The following is a 22,575-nucleotide window of genomic DNA, read 5'->3' as shown; positions in this document are numbered from 1 at the left end:
GATGTGTGTGGAATTGTTGAAGGGAGTAAAAACTAAAATAAAACTTAAAAAACAAATGAAAAAAAAGGAAAAGTACATTATTAAAAATAGTGCTTTAAGAGTAGCATCAAGTAAACAGGTTACGCAATATGGGCCAAGGGGGTTTTTACAAATACATAATTTTAAGGAAAAGACTTCACATTGGAAATTGATAAAGCCTATGAGAAAGGCATCAGTCTAAAAAGTCCTAATGATGGAAGAAGAGAATTTTAACTATCAAAAAGATGACTAGCAGCTCAAACTTGAAATGTCTTTAAAAAAGTACCCAAGGCCTACCCTATAACAAAAAAGCAATAAGTCACTAACTTACTCTTGAAATCTTTACTGGCCTAAGAAAATGCACTTCTTTTAGATTTGCAAAAGTTACTATTATCTTGAAAAGGTATTAAAGTATTTCTGCAACCTGAAGGAGATAATATATGGAACCTCCTAAAGTCATCATTGAATAGGTAGATAAATAGAGAAATTAATTAAGCCTATGATGTTTATATGTTAGGATAAGTTTAAGTAGAAATGAAATAATTTTCTAGGTACTGTATTTGTATATGTTCTATATTCTAGTGCTATATAAGATGCTTGAGGTATTCAAAAGAATCCAGATTTTAAGTTGTAATAGAGGTACCAATTAAGTTATGTTGTTTTATAGTCAATACTAAACTATTTAAAAAGTTTGCTTCAAAGCTTTATTAGCTACATCAGTTTAATTAATTTAACGCTGAAGTGTAAATAGTAGTATGGATTTTTTGCCATACCCCCAAGCACCTCATATATGAAATAGTCTATTTTAGGAATATTAACACCTGTTTCAAGGAATTATTTCAATAAGGAATGAGACACATGTATTTGGTCTTCTCTAAAGGGCTAAATCAAAGAATGGAAGATAGGCAAGAGGCCTCTCTGTGGAAAATTTCATCACCAATATATGTCTGTAGGGTAGATGTGACCCAGGGGCACCTGGGTGGCTCAGTCAGTTAAGTGTCTGCCTTTGGTTCAGGTCATCATCCCGGGGTCCTGGTATGGAGCCTGGGATTGAGTCCCACATCGGGCTCCCTGCTTAGCAGGGAATCTGCTTCTCCCTCTCCTCTCTGCTTCTGCTCTCACTATTTCTCTCTCGCTCTCAAATAAATAAATAAGTCTAAAATTCAATTAAGAAAAAGAGTTGTGATCCAGACTTAAATCTATATATACCTGCCCACGGAAGAGGCTGAATAGTGGTTGCTTCAAGAAGTGGGGCTGGTGACTGACGGGAAAAGAGGGATAAGAGAGTTTTATATGTGATGTGAATGTTTCATGTCCTGATAGGAGTGTGGGTTACACAGGTGCAGGCATTTTCAAAACCTATCAAAATCATGCACTTAAGCTTATTCATTTGTTCTATGTCAGTGGGAAAAAGAGAAAAACAAATATTAAACTCTATGTGGTGAGTTTGCTTTACTGTGGTAGGCTTAGCAGTTCTCAGACTACTTGTTTTGTGAATCCATACATGTTTTGTGGATTGTAGGAACAGGTTTCTGATTATTGGAGATAAGTGTTGCCAATATGGAAGGAGAAAAGACTAGAATGTGCCTATGGTGATCTATTTTAATTAGAGCTGTTATTTTGAGTTCATATTTGTAGGGATGTAGCTATATCTATTGAGAGGGTCTAGAAGTAGGACATGACAGCACTAGCAAGGAGCATGTAAGATTTTGTTTTTTAAAATGTAGGAGAAACTAAAATGAGCTAAATGGAGTTGGTGTTTCTTATAGAAAACTTGATTTGGGAACTAGAGTGGACAAAGCACAAGATGAACATGAACGTCTTATTTTGCAGAAAGTAAAGGAGTTCTCAAAGAATGGAGATATATCAAGACCAACAAGGGGGCAAGCTTGAAGAGTTTCACCAAATAGGAGGGCTTTCTATAAAATAACTTGCTGTCCTTAGTAAAAAATATAGGGTAAAGGACACAATGTCTAATCCACTATCAAATGATTCAGAAAATAAGTATTTCTCCAGACCGGAGAGAATGAAAGAATGAGAAGGTTTTCATAGCGTAAAATGCAAACAATTGGTGAAACTCAGTGAAGGTATACAAGAGTTCTCTATACTACTATCTGAAATTTGTGTGCATGTTTGAAATTGTAGCAATATAAAAAGTTTAGAAAATAAATACACTGAACGTCTCCTGGGCAAGAATTAGACTCTTCTTTCCTGCACAGGAACAGCAGCACAATGAACATTTTATTGTACATCTATGTAATTCACAGTATCCAAAAGCACTGCATCCTCTTGTTTTTGTCCTGATAATCACTCTAGGAGGCAGATCTCCTTACGAACACCCTGTGGGGGAGGATATTGAAACGGAGACACCAAGTCACATGGGGTCAATAGCACAAGCAGGATCAAAATTCTATCCTCGGGTTTACAGTCAGCCTTGCCTTAAAGCCACAGTAAAGGTGGTCCATACTCTCCCAATCTCTCTTTTAAGGTTCAAAAAGAAGACAGATCAGTGACCCAGAAAAAGAACAGGCAGAGGGAAATTTAGTGACATCCGTAATGGCTGAGGGATGGGAATGAGAGTGTGGACAGTAAGAATATAGACAGGAAAGAGCTGTCCAATTAAACCATTTAGTCACCTGCAGGTTAAAACACGTCGACCAGATACACGTTTCTTGGGAAAGAAGAAATAATATCACTGAGTGGCTAACGAGGGCAAAATGCAAGGTTGGTGAGGATGAGTTTGAATTCATCACAATTCCATTCTATTACAGCTTACACTTGTTTGCTTGTGTACAAATTGAAACTGTGAAAATACATTTTATGTCTTATATGACTGAAGACGTGTGTGTATATTAGGCAAAACAGCTTTTCTTTTCTTTTCTTTTTTTTAATTAATTATTTATTTATTTGACAGACAGAGATCACAAGCAGGCAGAGAGACAGGCAGAGAGAGAGGAAGGGAAGCAGGCTCCCTACCGAGCAGAGAGCCCAATGTGGGGCTCGATCCCAGGACCCTGGGATCATGACCTGAGCTGAAGGCAGAGGCTTTAACCCACTGAGCCACCCAGGCGCCCCTGAAATAGCTTTTCTATTTCCTTTGGATATTTGTGGTTTAAAAAGATAGTATATTGGTAACATTGACCTACAATAAGTACATCTGTAAGGTAGATAAATGAAAGATATCATTAATATTACTGTAAGCCTGACTGACACTTAGAAAGTGTATGTTCTGCAAGAACATCAAATGGACTAATTTACCAAATCCAAGGTTAATATAGGAGGTCACTAACTTACTAAGATCTACCTTTGTGCAATAGAAACACAATGAATCTGTAGCTAAAGCTACCTTTTACCTGTCAAGTGGGGCTTACGTTAACCACCTGTGGCATACCAAGACATAGAGCATGAATAGGCGAAATTAAGTCATGTTTAGCAGGGGCTGGGAAAATTGACTGCGATAGATACTGGTTGTGGTGTGGTTGAAAACAGATTAAAATGTAATTATCAAGAGATGGAAAAGTCACCAAGAAGCAGTTTAAGTACGGGAGAGGCTGTAGTTTACTCACCCAGATAGAGGGTATGATGCATAGAATCAGAGAGCTTTGGGTTTGGACAGCAGTATCGTGGGTAGCCCTTGTGGAGTCCAGGTGATAGCTGGGATCCGGCTATGGGTCCTCATTTCAGATTCTTCAGGTTCTGACTTTGGGTCTGCCCTCCCTCTGGTGCGATGGGATCAACGCTTCAATGCTCATTCCCTCTGCCCCTCATCCCCACCTCCCAGACAACTCTCATAACCTTCTGCATCTGACAATTGGTCTCCATCCAACCAAAAACCTTCAATGTCTGTGTTGGTAGGGAGTTAACTTTTTGATCGGATAAACTGCAGATATGTCTTCCATTCCTGAGCATGCATGGGTCTTTCCTCAGAAATTCTGGGTGCAGGCCACGGAGAGGTTCATTCTAATCCTTACAGCTCAGATCATTCTCTGGACGCTTCTTAGGGTAGGAAACTGCTCTAGGTCAGGGCTTATGAATCTTCTATGAGGAAGCTCCTTTTTTTTCTGGCCCAATTTAGAAGTGTTAGGATGGGATTACCTAGAAAGGTGCCTTCTTTTAGGCAAAAGCAGAAAATCAACATATTCTTGGGCCTAAGAATATTCCCCACCCTCCCCCCCCAGCCTTTTCTCCCTGTCCCTTGCTCGCTCTATTTTCTCCTGTGCCACTGCTTTGGGTATGTCTGCTTCTAGAAGGAGAAGATAGATCCTAGAATTCAGCATGTGTTTTGTCATATTATGTAATGAAAAAATAGTCAGATATGGTCTGATATTACTTCTAAGTTTTACTTATGGGTAGCATCAAAGTAGATCTGACTTGAGAAGGAAGCATTTTTATCCTAATTAGTAATAAAGTCCTCACACATGAACTTCTGGAGCACAGTTTATTTATAACTTGAGGGCTACTTAAACACGCTTTTTTGATACAGACAATTTCTGACACTAAATATTGGCCTGATTGATATAACCATTGCAACTTACATGTTAAATATGAATTTTACAACTATAAAAATGCTTACTTTGTGTAGGTAAGAATTTCAATTTTTATGTATGTAGGAAACACTATACTTGATGCAAGTATCTCATGAGGAATGATTTTTCATTTAACTTTCTCAGTTTTTATGTATGATTTTAATGGGAAAATGATTGATACTCTATGGTGTCAAAAAGAGCAGGAACATTTCCCCAAGAGGATGATTTTGTGAGGCGGCATGAAACAGGACGCACGGTGTCTGCTGCCGTCCTCTCACTTGGGAGGGGACACTGTGACGTCACACTCACCCATACACACAGTGGGCCGCAGACACTAGCCAGTCGTTGCTGAGGAGAGAAGCGCCACAGAGCAGTTGGCCATTATAGTAAAGGGCAACTACCCAGGGCCAGGCTCCTTCTTTGGCGTTATTTCCTCCAACAATCTTCGGGTTGACTTCTTGGGCCACCAATTTGTTTCCACATACTGTTAAAATAATTGAAGAAAGAGCATCTATTCTATTTAGGTGGAGGTGGATGTCCCCAGATCATGAAAACTGAGTGCATCGCTACAAAACAACTTCAGGTTATTCAGAATTTTAAAGGGAAGGCTTAAGGGAAAGAAAACATGACAAAATGGTGACTTACATTTACCGTTACACTGTAACAGGATCAATGAATCCTGGAAACACTGTTTACTGTAATAGAAGAGCAATTATATTTCAGAAATTGTGCACCTGGCATCTTAAAACAGAACATAGTGTACAATATCTTTTTTTTTTTAGTAGAATTAACCTTCAAATGTAAGTATCGTATATGAAATGTGGGGAGGTTGATAGGCATAGTGGGAAAATCGTCCTGGAGTTTAATTAAGATCCAGTAGAACTGAATTTGAACCCTTATCTCTAACATTTACATTTCAAGTGATTTTTGGATAAGTTGTTCAGTGTCCCTGAGATTCAGTTTTGTCATCCATAAAATGGGGGCAATAGTACTTACTTTACGGGAATTTGTGAGAAGTAAAAGAAATGTTTGCACTGGAGTAAATATTGTGCCATACGCACAAGGAACATTCAATAGGTGATAGTTATTACTAGGTTGCTTGGACCAACCTTAGATTGCATCATTGTATAATACAGAATATGTCTCAGTATGGCTAATCAGACAAGAATTCAGCGCCCTGCACCATGTGTGACGCTGTGTACTCCACTCAGAAAATTCAACGATCGATCCTAGGCCCTGCCTTCAAGGGAAATAAACATATAAACAGGAAAATATAAAGTGTAGGCATACATAATTTAAAAACTCACTACCTGTTCAAATATTGGGATACCAACTCTTTTTCAGAGCTAAGAATTCTATTTTAAACAAAGGAAAAGTTTAAAAATGTGTTCTACTTTCTGACCACTAGAGATCAGTAGAATACAAGGAATCAAAGTATTTGCCCACACTCTTCCTGACGTGGCTAGAGCAGATACTGGTCACGTCGAAACAAACTCGTAATTGTAATGATTTCTATTTTTAAATTTAACTGCATCTGTTGTGCATATTATTTAGGTGTTTGAAATTTTAGGGAAAAACAAAACAAAAAACACGAAACAAGACCCCAAATCCAGATGAGATCACGTACTATCAAAACAATTCAGTGTTTCAGGAACATACGTGACAAGTTTATGTGAAAACACTTGCATTCATATTGTCCAACTGACACACCCTTTAAAATAGAAGTAATTTCAATTGAAATATAAGAAAATATATTTATGTTTTATTAATAAGCAATGTGAATGCATGTATATCTACCTAGAAAGGGGTGTATCATTATATATTCATAATTCCCTAAAGAAGAAGCCTCAATAGACTCCCCTTCTGTTTAAACTCACAGTTGGGAGAAAAGTAGTTTCTAGGATGCTTTCCAACATACTTTCAAGTTCATCCAAACTCCTTCTATATCTATACTACTCATCAGTGAAAATCCATATTCAAATGGCTCAGTGTTCTTAGATAGTAAATGATGCCTAATACTCTGTGGTGTGTGCAAAACTGCTGAAATTGTTTTTAGCAAGCATAGTTTAAAAGTTTAATAAATAATAAATAAAAAGTTTAATAAACTTTTAAAATTAAAGTAACTATTAAGTTAACTGGAAAATGGAACTGAACTTCCCATTCATTCTCCACGCATTTCAGTTAGGCGGACTTTTCAGGCACAAACACAAATGCATTGTCTCAGTGTAGAGAAGTAAATTGCTTAGTCTCTGGTTAGAAAGAGCAGTGAATCCACACTTCGTCCAGGTGTATCTAGAGAGTTTGGATGGAAATAGAATTCTGGTCCTGGCCTTTGGCCCTGGAATCCTAGCTAATTTAGCCCTCTGGACTTGAAGAAAGACAATGCCACGATCCTGTGTCTTTCTCTCAGCCCTGTGGGGCACTATTGTGATATAAATGGATGGGTTTATAGCCACAGTATTGACAAAACAAACTATTTTTTCTCCAAATACCTGCCCAACAACATGGCCTTTTTTTTGTTGTTGAAAAGAATATGCTCTTTCTTTCTTTCTCCTTTCCAGAAGTGCTATTTAACCTGAGCTGTTGCCTTGGGGAATTTAGAAGATTGCGAGGTAGAGTGGAAAAGCAGAGGGATGTGGGGTTGCCCAGGCTTTGAAAACTTGTCCAAGTCACTTACAGATAACACGCTTCTGTTCCCTCTGCCTTAGAGTAGAGCAATACTCAGTCATAGAACTCTTTTGAGTAACATAAGCCTACAGACAGTAGGGACATCAGTGATACTGGCATTTTGTTGATGAGCATGGCATAACGAACTTCTGCTCTGAAACATGCGCATGACTGAGATAATATTAAAAAATATTTTTCTTTTGTTCTTTTTCTTATTCTTAAATGCCTACAAGGTACAAATAAATTTTCAGTGTGCAAACTGCTCAAGATCTATAATGTTAATGGAAGTTTAGACATGCTTATAGAAGGAAATCTAGAAATCTGCTTTCTCACTTGAAAATGCTCTGCTTTACCCCCTATGAGACTCATAATATCAGTCAAGGCCCAGCAAACATTCATATGAAACATTCAATTGCAAAGTCCTTGGCACTAAAAATACTCCTTTATCAATTCGTTTTACTGGTTGAGTTCACAGATATGATAACTTTTCATGAATAGTTGAATAATTACATAATTTCATTTTCACCATTAAGTGCGTTATTCAAAGAACTGCAAGCTAATGCACCAGCAATGACGTCTTAAATCTTTGTCAGTAGTCACGGCGGCTTCTTGAAGTTACTGTCTCCCCCGCCCCCCCGCCCCCCTGCCACCACAGCTGGCCTTTAATAGAACTGCAAAATTCAAAAGCCCATTTCAGCAAAAAGTATCATTAATGGCCAAACAGGAGAAATGACATAATGTAAGTTAAAACCTATCTTTGAATACAGGAAGAATGTTCTTTTTAAACATTAGTAAACGCTATAAAAAATGAACCTAATTTTAAAGAGTAAAAGAGAATATGCAGGTACAACTGAAGTCTGGTCTCCTTCACTTTATGTTCATGTATTATTTGCTAAATACTATGACTTTCCCCTCCTTTCTCTTCTCTTGATAGTTGATAGTTAATTTGTGTCACCCTCTTTAGTCAGACCAACAGTGGACTTACTTATCCCAACTCTCACAATTATTTTCTTTGGGGGTTTACTTGTTTATGAATCTGAAGGTAAGGATAGAAAAGACATAGAAGTAAAATTTATTGACTCTCTGTCGGTGAGCTGCCTGATTATATATATGCAATATTTCATTTGACTGTATTACAATATACATGAGAGTTAGTCAATGTTATTGGATATGATCAATTAGGTACTATTTGAGATTACCTGAATAATAAAATAAATATATAAATAACTTTCAAGCTAATATGGCTAGTATGTGGTGACATTAAATCTGACCAGTTTCAAAATCCATCTTCTTTCCAGCCCTTGTACGATTAGTCCAAGACCAGATTTTGGGACTTACCTTGGTGTTAGTAGTAAGCTGCCATTAGGTGCTGTGCTTAATTTTACAAATGGTCCACTTCCAGTAGAGAAGACTGCTATTGATGAGTTTCCACTCCTAAGGAAAGACACGTAAAGACAAACCAAAAGCACAAACAAAGACCTAAAACATAAATTTCTAGTTCTTTAATGTTGTAGACATTGGAAAAAATCATGGGATTCCATACAAAAAGACTAACATTTTAATATAAAACTTCAAGTGTTTTGCTATCTAAGAGATGGTACAAATCAGTAGAATTGTCCATAATGACATGAAATGTAATTTTAATTTTTGTGTAAATCTCTGATTGTTTGCACACTCATATATTACGTAACAAAGTTAAAATAGTGAATATATATTACTTGGGTATCTGATTTTTTTCATTTGACTCTTCTATGTTATTCAATAATTTCCATAATGATCACTTTTAATGACAACCTCACAGAATTCCTGCACCATAATTTATTAAACCTTTTTCCTGTCGAGTGTAATCGTCTTTTAAAAAATGCATGTAGCCTAAAAACAAGCTAGAAAAAGAATATCTTCAGTGTTTGCTTTTCCAAATGTTTCTTTGTTCTTGATATTTCCTTCAATTCAAGGTCTACCTAGCCCTAATGTAAAGCCAGAAGCTTTGTGATTACTCTAAAAAGAGATTATGTAGCCTGCACCTCCAAGTGTCAACACAAGGGCCAGGGTGGGATGGAGAAACAGACAATCTCCATGTGACAAGAGACATTATTAAGTTACTGATCTTTCTTATCCCTGAAAACATGTTACACCCATGCTCTCGACTGTGAACCATAATTAAAGATTTTTCTCTGTTATCCTGACTCTCTTCCCTAGGCTTAACTGGAAACTTTTAGTGTCTCAGTTCCTAAGCTTGTTTCCTGCCTTTCATTTATTTCAGATTTTAATCCTCACATAGAAAACTATGCTTTTAGGTTGGAAACATCCTGATTGCTGCAAACTTCTACTGGGAGTTGATACAGGGAGATGATAGTTTATCCTTTACAATAACCGAAAGGGTCTACCCATTGCCTCTTCAAAAGAAGCTCCAGTGTCTTCCCCACACTATAGCCAACACTGACCCTTTTCTATCTGTGTACAGGGAATTTCCAAGGAACATTTATAGCTATTATGATCAAGAAGAAGAAAAGAACTAAGTTGAGCGTATTTCCAGTCTCTTTCAGATGAGACAATATCCTAAAAACACTGAAAGGGTTTGTCTGATACCTTTTATCCACTGAGCACAGAACTGGAACAAGGGAGCCCCAGAATTAATGCCCCAGAATTCAGCATCTTGCACTTTCACTTTATAAACAGATAAAAGTAAATCTAACACACAAATCATTGACTATTCATTTAATAACACCTGAAATGAATTTGCCAAAGGGAGAATGAGTGCTGTTCCTGTTAGTTTTAAAGATGAAGGCATTCCCTCCAGGTAAGCAGAAGCATCATCTTATTTAAGTATTTATCTAAAATATATTTGTTATAGTTCAGAAAACAAAATAGACATAAAACCCAAAAAGCGGTGGAGAGTATAGAAACCAGGAATTCTCTGGGTCAGGGCAACTCTTTGCCCCCACAACGAGCTTTATATTATTGCTCAACAGACTGCTTTGCAGCCTGCCACCACTCTTGGTCTGGTCTACCTCTCAATTCTTCCAAGTGGTGTGACCAAGAACGATGGGCACTAAAGGCAGAAAATTCCTGCAACAATATTCTCAGTATACCAAAAAAAAAAAAAAAAAAAAAATCTTAGTATCATTATTCTGCCGAATTCCTACCCGTGTTGGATATTCTTCTAGGTAGTTTTCTATGTTCCCGACTCAAGGATTTCCACAGTATGTTCTTCAGGCAAGCAGCATGAGCCTCCAGAGAATATATTAGAAATGCAAATTGCCCAGCTGCACTCCAGACCCACTCCCCACACCCCTCACCCCCACATCAAAAATCCTGGGGTTGGGGCCCAGCCATCTGTCTGTTAACACATTCAGGGTGATTTTGATGGTTGCCAAGTCTGGGAACCCCTGTCAATGCCAAATATAATGTCTATTTTTCACTCATTCGGGGGTCTGCTTTTTGGCTTCCAACATGACTTCTAGTTATTTGATAGGCAATCTGTTTAAGGCACTGATAAAGTGAATTCATTATTTCAGGGCCCACAAAATGGAGGCCACAGCAATGGCCCAGCCCACTTCACAGATCTAAACCTGTCAGCCCACACAGGAAAGGCCTCACTGTCAAGGAATCTTAATAGACAATCTTCCAACTCAGCTTTGGCTAGCTTACTTTACCCTGGAAAACAGGACCTGCTAAACTTGTAAGGAAATCCCCGACCTCCTAGCCAATCACGCCCTGTCGCCTTTTCTAACAGTCTGTAAACTCCCCCTTGAAACAAGTAAGGAACAATAATAAAATTCAATTTTCTCCTTAAAAACAAAGCAAAACAAAGCAAAAACCCTCCCCGTTGGCAGAAATCACTCAGAAAGGCTACTCTGAGACTTGTGAGGCGCTCCTCTGATGGGTAGATTGTTTTCCCTTGAATAAAGGTCATCAAACTCCATACTAAACTGTTTTAGTTTGGTAATTTGACAATATTCATAGTGACATAGGGGGACATCAAGGGTAATTCATTAAAAATATATCTCAGAGGGGCACCTGGGTGGCTCAGTTGGTTAAGCTTCAGTCTCTGGGTTTTGGCTCTGGTCATGATCTCCCTGTTGGGCTCCACACTCAGCAGGGAAAATGCTTGAGATTCTCTCTCTCCCTCTGCCTCTGCCTCTCCTCCTTTTTTCTCCCCCTGCTCCTTCCACTCTGCTATCCCACTGCTGGGTCACACCTGCACTCTCTCTTTCTCAAATAAATAAGTAAAATCTTTTTTTTTTTTAAAGGTTTTATTTATTTATTTGACAGACAGAGATCACAAGTAGGCAGAGAGGCAGGCAGAGAGAGGGGGAAGCAGGCTCCCTGGCAAGCAGAGAGCCCGACGTGGGGCTTGATCCCAGGACCCTGAGATCATGACCTGAGGCAAAGGCAGAGGCTTTTAACCCACTGAGCCACGCAGACGCCCCAATAAGGAAAATCTTAAAAAAAAATTTATATATATCTCAGACAGAGATGGGGATTTAACACTTTTCCATTATCTCTACCTGTTTTATATTCTATCCCTTGACTATCTCTCTCCTTTTTTTTTTTTAAGATTGTATTTGAGAGAGAGAGTTGGGGGGAGGGAGAGGGAGAAGCAGAGTCCCTGCAGAAGGTAGCAGCTTACCCCCTTACCCAACTGAGCCACCCAGATTCCCCGCCCCCCCCCTTTCTTTTTTTAAATGAGTAAGCTCTACACTTAACTCATGAGCCAGAGATCAAGAGTTGTATGCTCTATTGACTGAGCCAGCCAGGCACTCCCACTAGCTCTTTTAATACAAGCCATGAGAAGTTGCATTAATATCTCTGGAAATTCAAAATAAAATTTGGACAAAATTAAATTGAAAAAATATTGAAATATTATTTATAAATACATTTTTAAAAATCTAGTATCTATTTATTACACACTTACCACTGGCATACTATGATGGGATTGGCAGGTAAATTTTTAACATAAGCCTATTCTAGGAGAAAAAAAAAAGACTAGAGGCAAAGCTTTAAAGATAAAGAATATTTAGTAAATGTTAATACTTCTACCCTTGAATTGTTCAATGCTGTTCCATTGTGATGTTCTCACTATCTGGCAGAGGGAAAAAATAAAGATTATACATGCACATGGAAAAAAAAAGGACATGAAGTTTGTATTCTGAGATTGTCTTCTTTACATTTCCATGTTAAGTCTCAAACTCACATGAGGAAACAGACTGCAATTAATACTACAGATTTATTCTTTGGAATATAGAATACAGAATAGAATAATTGAAACATTCTTTTGGAAAGAAAATTATTAAGTATTCATGAAATTAAATTTGTGTTGTACATACTGATGTCAGCAGCCCAAGAACGATGTCTAGAGCCATCAGGTCATACAACATTTCCAAGTGTCAGTACTGGATGCTAGAATTTGGAATTTAATTTGGGACCGATTACTTGCATTTAAAGTCCTGCCAAATTGAACACATCCTTTTCCGGACTGAACACAATTTATTCCAGTTTGTAGTCACAGTAAATAGAACATAAGCCGCAGAGAAAGTGTAAACTATTCAACTATTTCTTATTTTGAAGAAATGATGGAGACAATAAAATATATTTAAGATGTTCCTGGCAACATGAAAGGTTAGCAACCTTTTATTATCACCATTTATTTTTGGAAAACAAAATCTCAGATTGACTGAAAAATTGAATTGAGAAAGAATAAGCTACATTAAGTTCTGCAGTTGAAGTGTGTCACTGAATCGCTCCCTGCCTCAGTTTCCTTTTCTTGCAACAAAATTCATTTTTGATGTTTAGAGAGGCACTCTGTCAAGATTCTGGCTGAGAGTTTGCATTTTTTAAAGCCTAAAAATTTTAGCTCTGCAGATTTAGATAGCTCTACCACACATTTGCACAGCTGTTTGGAATCTGTAGAAATATGGTATCACATAGAAACATGCCCGTATGGCATTACCTTGTGACACACTAATGCCTCCTGACTACCTCTTTCTAAACCTTTATTACCATTTGTATAGGTTATGTCTCCTCAGAGGGCTCCCCTGGCTTCAGGAAAACCTTATTCTATGTGAGAAAAGAAGCCTACAAATGCAACCCACCATCAATCATTATTTTTAAGGTCCTATATGGAATATAAAAACACACGCAGAGATGGATTCTAGGGAGCATAAGAAGGCTATGCTGGAGGGTCTTGTACAGTATTAAATCTGTGTCTTTTCTCAGGCCTGTTTGGGTTTCCTATTTTGTCTTGCTCCCCAGACTGTATTTGCCCTGATAAGAATCCCTCCCGGAAGCAAGAGCTTAGGTAGGGACCTGTTAAGCTGTTGGACACACTAAAGCTAAACAGAATAATAACAAATACTGCAAATGCTGCAGTCAGGCACTGCGGCTCATTTCACACCCCACAAGGCTTAAGTCATGAATGGAGCCAGGTGGGATTAGTCTGAAAAGGGTTTTAGAGAAGGATGGACCTTCTTTTACAGATTGTTGGGAAAGCAAGGGATTGATTTGGCAGGGCAGAAGGTGGGGAGAGCATTTGAATAGGCAGGGGAAAGGAGGATGAAAGGGATTTGAGGCAAAGGATGGCAAAACATCCTACTCAGAGTCAGGGCATGTGGGCAGTTGGGTAAACGGCATGACTGTATTGGACACATTTCAGCTAACATTGCTTATTCCTTGACCACATTTATCACAACACACCTAGCAGTCCCCAACACTACCATAGCTTAGCAAATAGGTAAGCTGAATTATTTTTAGATTTTCTGACCTCAACTCCTAAGATCTTGTGATACACAGAAGGGGAAAAATGCCAATAGAAAAAATTATTTTCACCTAATCAATTCTCCTCCTTTGCCCAAGCTATTGTATTAAGAAGAAGAGAGAAATTAATGGGTCAGTCCGGTAGCTGTTCTGTATTATCCCACAGATGGAATGGTATTAGGAAGGAAACAAATTCCTGGCATTTCCTACCTCAAATGTGGCTGAGAGAAGTAATACTTAGGGAAGATTGTCAGACACAGGATCCTTAATGGTGAACATCGTGGAGAATGTGGTCTTAATCCCCTATACTATATCCTGGACTCATTTGCAACTATAGTTTCTTAGCTGCCATTGGAGTTTATTTATTTTTGGGTAAGAGGCATATGACATATACCTCTACATTTACTATGAGGTTTTTTTCAGTGCACATATTTCTTTTTTTCCAAGTTTTTATTTAAATTCCAGTTAGTTGGGGCACCTGGGTGGCTCAGTGCTTAGGCGTGTGCCTTTGGTTTAAGTTATGGTCTCAGGGTCCTGGGATCGAGCCCTGCATCAGGATCCCTGCTCCGTAGAGAAACTCCTTCTCCCTCTCCCTCTGCCTGCCACTCTGCCTATTTGTGATCTCTCTCTCTGTCAAATAAATAAATAAAATCATAAATAAATAAATTCCAGTTAGTTAACATACAGTGTAATATTAGTGTCAGGTGCAGAATTTAGTGATTCATCACTTACATATAACACCCAGTGCTCATCACAGTAAGTGCCCTCCTTAATCCCCATCCCCCATTTAACCCATCTCTCCCACCTATGTCCCTCCCAGCAGCCCTCAGTTTGTTCTCTATAGTTAAGAGTCTGTTTCTTTGTTTGCCTATCTTTTCCCTGGCCCACATTCATTTGTTTTGTTCCTCAAATTCCACACATAAGTGAAATCATATGGTATTTGTCTTTCTCTAATTGACTTAATTTATTTAGCATAGTACTCTCTAGCTCCATCCATGTCATTGCAAATAGCAGGATTTCACTTTTTTATGGCTGGGTAATGTTCCATTGTATATAAATGCTACCTCTTCTTCATCCATTCATCAGTTGATGGACATTTGGGCTCTTTCCATAATTTGGCTATTGTCGATAAAGCTGCTGTAAACATTGGGATGCATCAGTGCACGTATTTGTTCAATGCATTATTACTTTATAAGGACATGCATGGAGAACTTCCTTTAGAATTTAGTGTCTCTGGGGCACCCGGGAGGCTCAGTCAATTAAGCATCTGCCTTCAGCTCAGGTCATGATCCCAGGGTCCTGGGATTGAAGCCCCACTTCAGGCTCCCTGCTCAGTGGGGAGTTTGCTTCTCCTTCTCACTCTGTTCTCCTCCTGCTCATGAACTCAATCTCTCTGAAATAAATAAATAAAATCTTAAAAAAAAAAAAAAAGAATTTAGTGTCTGTCTCCCCTATGGAACTGGGAGCATTTATCCTATCTCATAATTAAAGTGACACAATTTTTAACGTTTTCCTTTTTGCACAGGTTTCCAGGAAGCTCAGGCACAAATACTAGTAATTGTTTTGTTCCTGTATGTCTTATAGATTTGCCTCTTTATTTCTTCAGACCTTATTTTCAGCTACTATTCTATTAATATTATTGCACATACCCTTTGTTATTCACCTCAATTTCTTTTTGAAAAGGTAAGAGTATAAAGAAAGGAAGAAAATCAAAGGAAATGAGAAAAGAAGAAAGGGACTAGGAAAGAAAGGAAGGAAGCAAAAAATCAGGAAGAATGAAAATAAGGGAAAGAGGAAGAAGGAAAAATTAAAGAAAGGGACAAAGAGTATATTCTATTCGCTCTTATCAATTTTATTCAAAACGGCCCCTGATCTCATAGAATATATAGCATTATTTACAGGTTTTGGATTGGAAATTATTTTTAGACAGGAAATAAAATGAACAAGAAAACTTTTGTTATTCATTTCACAGGGCAAAAGTTTTCTCCTGTTCTCTACTAGTTCTGTTTTAGAATATAGAAAATTCCTCACAACATGATCTAAGGATTCTAGTCCTTTATCTGATATGTCATTCGCAAATATCTTCTCCCATTCCATAGTTTCCCTTTCAGTTTCATTGATTGTTTCCTTTGCTGTGCAAAATATTTTATCTTGATGAAGTCCCAGTAGTTCATTTTTGCCTTTGTTTCCCTTGCCTTTGGAGGCACATCTAGCCAAGAATTTGCTGCGGCTGAGGTCGAAGAAGTTGCTGCCTGTGTACTCCTCTAGGATTTTGTTGGGTTCCTGTCTCACATTTAGGTCGTTCATCTATTTTGACTTTATTTTTGGGCATGGTGTGAGAAAGTAGTCCAGTTTCATTCTTCTGCATTTGGCTGTCTGCACTTTTTGTTAATTAACTTGAATTTAAATAAAACAAACAAACAAACAAAAAACTTCCTCAAAAACAAGGATCTAAGGAAATGATAAAGGATTTTGGCTTGTATATAATGGATTGAGTAAAAAACAGTTTTTGAGTTTAAAAAAAAAAAGTCTGTACCAGACTTTTATAGACCAAATAGCTATATGTTGTAGAAAATTTATCGGTAGATGATTCATAGTTGTGCCAAACATAAAAGATATTTTCTTACTCCTTTATATGTATGATTATAGTCTCAACAGTTTCCTTGCCACATAAATCTCTCTGGGATTACAAAATATCCATTAGAGTAGAAGTCAAAATAAGAATTAGAGACAGTGAGAATTCTCCCTGAATTGTATCAATATGAATATGACATTTCATATAAAAGAGTCTCTTAATTCCCAATAATTTGTTTTCAAATTCTTAGTGAGAGAAATCAGGAATGCATTTTTCAGAGAAAGCAATAATATCAGGGTGTGGTTGGTGAAAACCAAGCAACAGATTTTTTTTTTTTTTTTCCTTTTTAATGACGTCCTTCTTACAGAGATTTCTTTAAGCTCTCCACATTTGTTTTGATCTACTGGACAAGAAAGTTTTTTTTTTTAGAGAAGCCAAAATAGACTGGTGTCAGAAAGACAAATTAAGGAGTCCCCTGGATTAGTCAGAGATGGTCCTCAAGCTGGTTTCAATTAAAAAAAAAAAAAAAAAGAGGGGTGCCTGGGTGGCTCAGTGGGTAAAGCCTCTGCCTTCGGCTCAGGTCATGATCTCAGGACGCTGGGATCCAGCCCTGCATGGAGCCCCTGCACCAGACTCTCTGCTCAGCGGGGAGCCTGCTTCCTCCTCTCTCTACCTGCCTCTCCGCCTACTTGTGATCAGTCTGTCAAATAAATAAAATCTTTTAAAAAAATTAAAAAAAAAAGAGAGAAAGAAAAATTTGATTTTCTGTTTCATTTCACTTTATTTTGTTTTTGATACCAGATGAAATCAAACTGCCAGACTTTAGAGATGTTTTATACAAGTTCTCTGTTTTCTACTGAAACAAGTACACAAAAGTTCATGGGTTCCTTTGAGATGACAAGATTACCCCGCCAAAATCACCTGGGACTCTGCAAAGACCCAAGATCTCTAGGCCTCACACTAGCCTAGGTCTGAGGTCTGTGAAGCTACTTGTCTGTGATAATAAGTAAGGGGTTTGTAATTAGATAAGAAATAGTTACATATTAACTTTTGCTAACTTTTTTTTTTTTTTTAAGATTTTATTTATTTGTCAGAGAGAGAGAAAGAGAGAGTGGAGCACAGGCAGACAGAGTGGCAGGCAGAGGCTGAGGGAGAAGCAGGCTCCCCGCTGAGCAAGGAGACCCATGTGGGACTCCATCCCAGGACGCTGGGATCATGACCCAAGCCGAAGGCAGCTGTCCAACCAACTGAGCCACCCAGGCGTCCCAACTTTTGCTAACTTTTAATTGAAATGTATCTTCCTTTCTTACACAAATGTAGGTGACTGATAGTCACTATCATCAGTCACACTGATAGCAACACCTATAATTTTGTCACCAAAGCAAACATTACAGTTGGTGCACACATCTAAAAATATAATTTATGCTCATTTTTGTCTTATAGTAATCATTAGAGCCAACCACCAACATATCTTATCCAAAACCTAAATAAATACATATCACTATGTGATATTATAATATTTTGCTAGTTATTTTTTTTTATCAATTTTTTTTTTTCTTGGAAAGAGAGAGTGTCCGTGAGTTGCGGGGGCTGGGGGCAGAGGGAGAGAGAGAGAATCTCAAGCAGGCTCTATGCTCGGCATGGGGCGTCCCTTGCAGGTCTTGATCTCACGAACTTCAGCTGAAATAGAGTTCGATGCTTAACCAATTGGGCCATTAGGTGCCCGTTGACAGTTATTTTTTAAGGAAGTTAATTTCCTTTGCAATTATGTGTGTTTTATTTTTTACTCTTAAATATACAAATCTAAGAAGAGGTTGGTAAGTTTCAGTAGACTGCCAAAAGTGTCCATGGCATGCAAAAGTGGTTAAGAAAGCCTACCCCAGATTGCAGTTCTCACACTTTAGCATTAGAATCACCTGAAGGGCTCTTTCACAAATACAGTTTGCCAATTCTACCCTAGACTTGCCCATGAATAGGTCCCCAGTGGAACTCCAGAATTTGCATTTCTGTAAATGCATTCCAGGCTTGCAGATGCTGCTAGTTTGGTCCTAAGAACCCAACGTCAAAAACCGTGGACCACACTGAATCCAAATGTCTGGGTAAAAGACCAGGTGATTTTAACTATAACCAGTTTTAGGGGCTGCTGACCAAACTCTTTAATTACTAGTCAGTGGTACACTTGCTTTCACTCCCTTGCCCATAGCAGATAGAATGTTCTAGCTACTGCACTTTTCATAATATGGTGAATAATAAGCTTACTAAATACGAATCTTAGAAAGTTATAAAAATACTATGCGTTGCTGTAATTGTTTTCTCCTTACTTATTTTTAGTTAATTCTTTTCTAATTTTAAAATAGGAAAAATATCAGAGTTATAGTTTGTATATCGGGTAAATGAAGAACGCTTTCGCTTGGTCAATTAAACCAAGCAGAATACAATTTTTCCACCACCTTGCCCACAACCTGCCCCACCCCATCTCACTCTAGGAAAATAGCTAATAATATGATAAAAATTTTCCTTTGGTGCTACACTTTCAAATTAGAAATTGAAAATAATAGAAAATAGTATTTAATTTTTTCTTTGTGAAGTTAGCAAATACCAAAACAAATAAAGTAGAAGTTAGTAGTTAAATTTTTTCTACTAATTCCTGTACCTTATCTTTGTTGTTGTTTTGTGTTAAAGCTTTTCCTACATAGTTGAAAATTTGGGGACAATGACAGGAAGTATGGACAAGAGCAGGAAAACTTCTTGTCTACCAATTTTTAAAACTACTATGAAACACAGGTTCTAGTTTCAGTTTTCCAGGACCCAGTGTTTAATTGTGGATACAAATCTGTGGTGGTGCCTATAGAGGATATTACATCATTAATGCTATGATTATTTGGAAGGCTAATAAAAACAACATTTTACCCCCAACTCCCCTGCAGTTTCAAAACACCTCTGAAATGGAAGAAGTAATTCCATTTCTTATTTTGGATTGGGAATGAGAGACTCAACCTGAGGCTTTTCACATTTGAACTGAAGGTATCTTGCATAGAACTATTATAGGATTTAAAAATTAACAGCAGCTCCTCATAAGCAGCCTAATAGGGGCATGTATACTCGACTCTATCTTTAAGACGTTAGTATTTCCTAAATTCTGTGAAGCTGTACAGACTTGATGACTTGTAGTTTTTAAATGGCTTAGCAAGACAAGTCAACCACGTAGTTCATTTATTGGGTTAGTAATGAGGTACGGTACTTTCCTAGGAAATGTTTTAAAAATCACTACCTTAAATTTCTTTAACATTTATCCTTGCACTGCTGTAAAATGTTTTCTTTCATACTTTGATCAGGGACATGAAAGTGTTATTTAAAGTACTTTTTTACTTATGCATGCTATAAATGGCAGAGAATGAAAATGTTTCATTTAAAAGAGGGAAGGCTGATGAAATCTGCCTCATATGATTTACTAGAGTCTTCGGGGAATTGCATTTTGTACCCTATCTGCATAAATAATCTTGAGAGACTACAGTGCCTTTTTAATAAATTGACTCCTAAATTACTTTCCACTGTACCAAACACATCATTTTAAACTCACTAAGTTTTCTTTCGGTTACCATACACCAGTCTAGACACATTCTCATTAAGGCTATAACTTTCCTTCAATTACTAGAGCACTACAGAGACTATTTAATAAGTGTAGGCCCAAAGATTAAAGTCTTTGCAGAGATTACCTGACTCATTTCTGAAGAAAGCAAGTGCCTGACCTTCATCAAAAATGTTGTATTTAAGGCAGTGGGATTTGCTTGATACACACTAAAAAATCTAGTTCTTTGTCCCTGTCTCCTGCTGGAAGGACTGTGATTCATAGGAAATGAGGTCAGTGAACTAGAGAGTATAAAATCTGGCTGGGAGAAACATGTAAATAGATAGTACACAGTTGTGTACTGTCATTCACTCAGCTCAACCTGTTTTCTAGAATGCCTTCCCTGACATGCCCGAAGTGAGTGGGTCTCTTCTAGGACATTGTATTTATCATGTTACATTGTCATTATCTTTTTATGTGTCTGTTCCCACCGTATTTAAAGCAAAAACCATGTTTTACCCATCCATGGGACAGACACAATGTCTTTGCAAATGCTTAAATTTCTGATCCAGAAGTAATCAAAATAATACATTTTTATTAGCAACTGTTAAAAAGTAATAAAGATATTTTCCTTTGTAATACACTCTTTCATGCAATTGTAGGAATCGCCAATGTATTTCATTCAAATTTTAAGAACTTCTATCAGTGAAGATATTGATATTTTGGTTTCTATAAATGATTCATCTTGACCCCATATGTCCTCCGGGAAACTCTTCAGTTAAGATTCACAACCAGAATGAAAAAAAGAACCTCCTGTGTCTATAACCATACAATGATGCCTAGATAAAAAGACGGTGAATTGGAACACAAGCTCCATCATCCAGAGTATGTGGATTCATCACTTGTGGAAACAAGCTCAGTTACCAATCGCTTTAGCTTAATCTTTACTAAATTCCTGAGTCTATAAAACAATTCCTAAGAATTACTGACAAATTCAGTAGTGAAAGCAAATGACTTCCTAGGGGCTCACTTGTGTGAACTTACTATTGAACTAAAGTCAACATTAAAGTAGGAATCTGGAATCAATGCCACTTATCCTGTGCTTTTCTTGAAGTGAGGATAAGTAAACAACTTTCAGTTTCAAAGTTTTGTTGACCCTTCATCAAAAAAACATTATTCCCTCCACAGCTTACCTTCCTCCAAGCCTCTTTATGTCTCAAAGTTTCCCATGTTGAAAGAATTTTTGTTAGAATGCAAGCTATAATGTATTATAGAAACTAATATATATAAAGTGCAGGAAGTCTCCGTTTAATGCATATAAATCAAATTGAGGATTATTTACATAAAGGGTGATAAAGCTCACATCCTCCCTTTGCTCTTTAAGGAATCTGATTTCCTGATGAGGTTGACATCACTTGAATGAGGCTTAAAGCTAGAGAGTTCACATTCTGAATGAACAGCATTTTAGGAAGTAAAGGAAGTTGAGAACTCTCAATTCAAATTGCAAGAAATTATGGGGCATTTCTGACACTCTGAATGGGAACTCAGCACATTTTCCTATGGTAAAATACCTATATGTGGTGGTTAGGCACTAGATTGGTATTAATGTACAATGTAACTCTCCTAGTCTACTAGAAATTAAATAGCCGTTATAGATTACATCAAGACCTATGGTTATTTGTCTTGGGTTAAAAAAATAAACATTTTGAAATAAATTTTGAAAATCTGTTTATAGCAGGAAGACTATATGATTATTACTAGAAAGAAGGGCCCCTTATAAAGAAAGCAATCAATTACCTTTGATTTTGATGAACTAGGAACAGTTGAGATAATTGTCAAATGCTGAGGGTATGTGTGGATGTTGAATTTTTCACTTTATACAAAATTTTTAGGATGAATTAGAAAATCAATCCCCATCAGGACAGAAGGAAAATGATAATGATTTATAGTAGAACAACTTTGACCATTTAAATAGCTAGATATTTCTATTTTATATGCACATATATTTGTATGTAATGAATAATTTATTGCTTTAAATATGTTTTTAATATCTATATTTTGAGACAATCGTAAGTCTGAATATTAGCATTCAGTAATGGATAAAACAGTCATAGTTTCTGTATTTATAGATTTTATCATTTAATATGACAGGACAGACTAGCAAATAATATAGTACTATAAGTGATAAAATAACCATCCATGATCTAATTTGGTTAAATCTCCCAAATCACGAATACCAAAGGACCAGAATGCTATATTAGAGTTGATTATACAACTTAAAAGAAGATTATCACTATGATTTCCTTCTATTTTAAAGCTCATTACTTTTGAGATTGATGGGAAAGTAAAAAAAATGAATATGGTGAACTTGTATTTTTGATGTAATATATTATGACAGACTGGAACTATAATAAATTTTAGGTGCATCGTTAATATGGAATTATCACTTTCATTAAGCAACTTCA

General features: G+C 37.1%; 1 protein-coding gene across 1 annotated transcript in view; it reads right to left on the bottom strand.

The window, feature by feature from the left end:
- The window catches only part of TMPRSS15 (transmembrane serine protease 15), a gene marked incomplete at both ends in the record, with an annotated part of 114,529 nt that overhangs the window by 15,410 nt on the left and 76,544 nt on the right, over positions 1-22,575 (bottom strand). The window contains 3 exons of the mRNA XM_080822906.1: positions 4,854-5,028; positions 5,190-5,239; positions 8,550-8,645. Of these exons, the coding sequence (XP_080679032.1) occupies positions 4,854-5,028; positions 5,190-5,239; positions 8,550-8,645 (321 nt within the window). The remainder of the gene's footprint in view (positions 1-4,853; positions 5,029-5,189; positions 5,240-8,549; positions 8,646-22,575) is intronic.

The sequence above is a fragment of the Martes martes genome (assembly GCF_963455335.1).
Source record: "Martes martes genome assembly, chromosome: 1".
Classification (NCBI taxonomy): domain Eukaryota; kingdom Metazoa; phylum Chordata; class Mammalia; order Carnivora; family Mustelidae; genus Martes; species Martes martes.
This window is presented reverse-complemented; position numbering and strand designations above follow the sequence as displayed.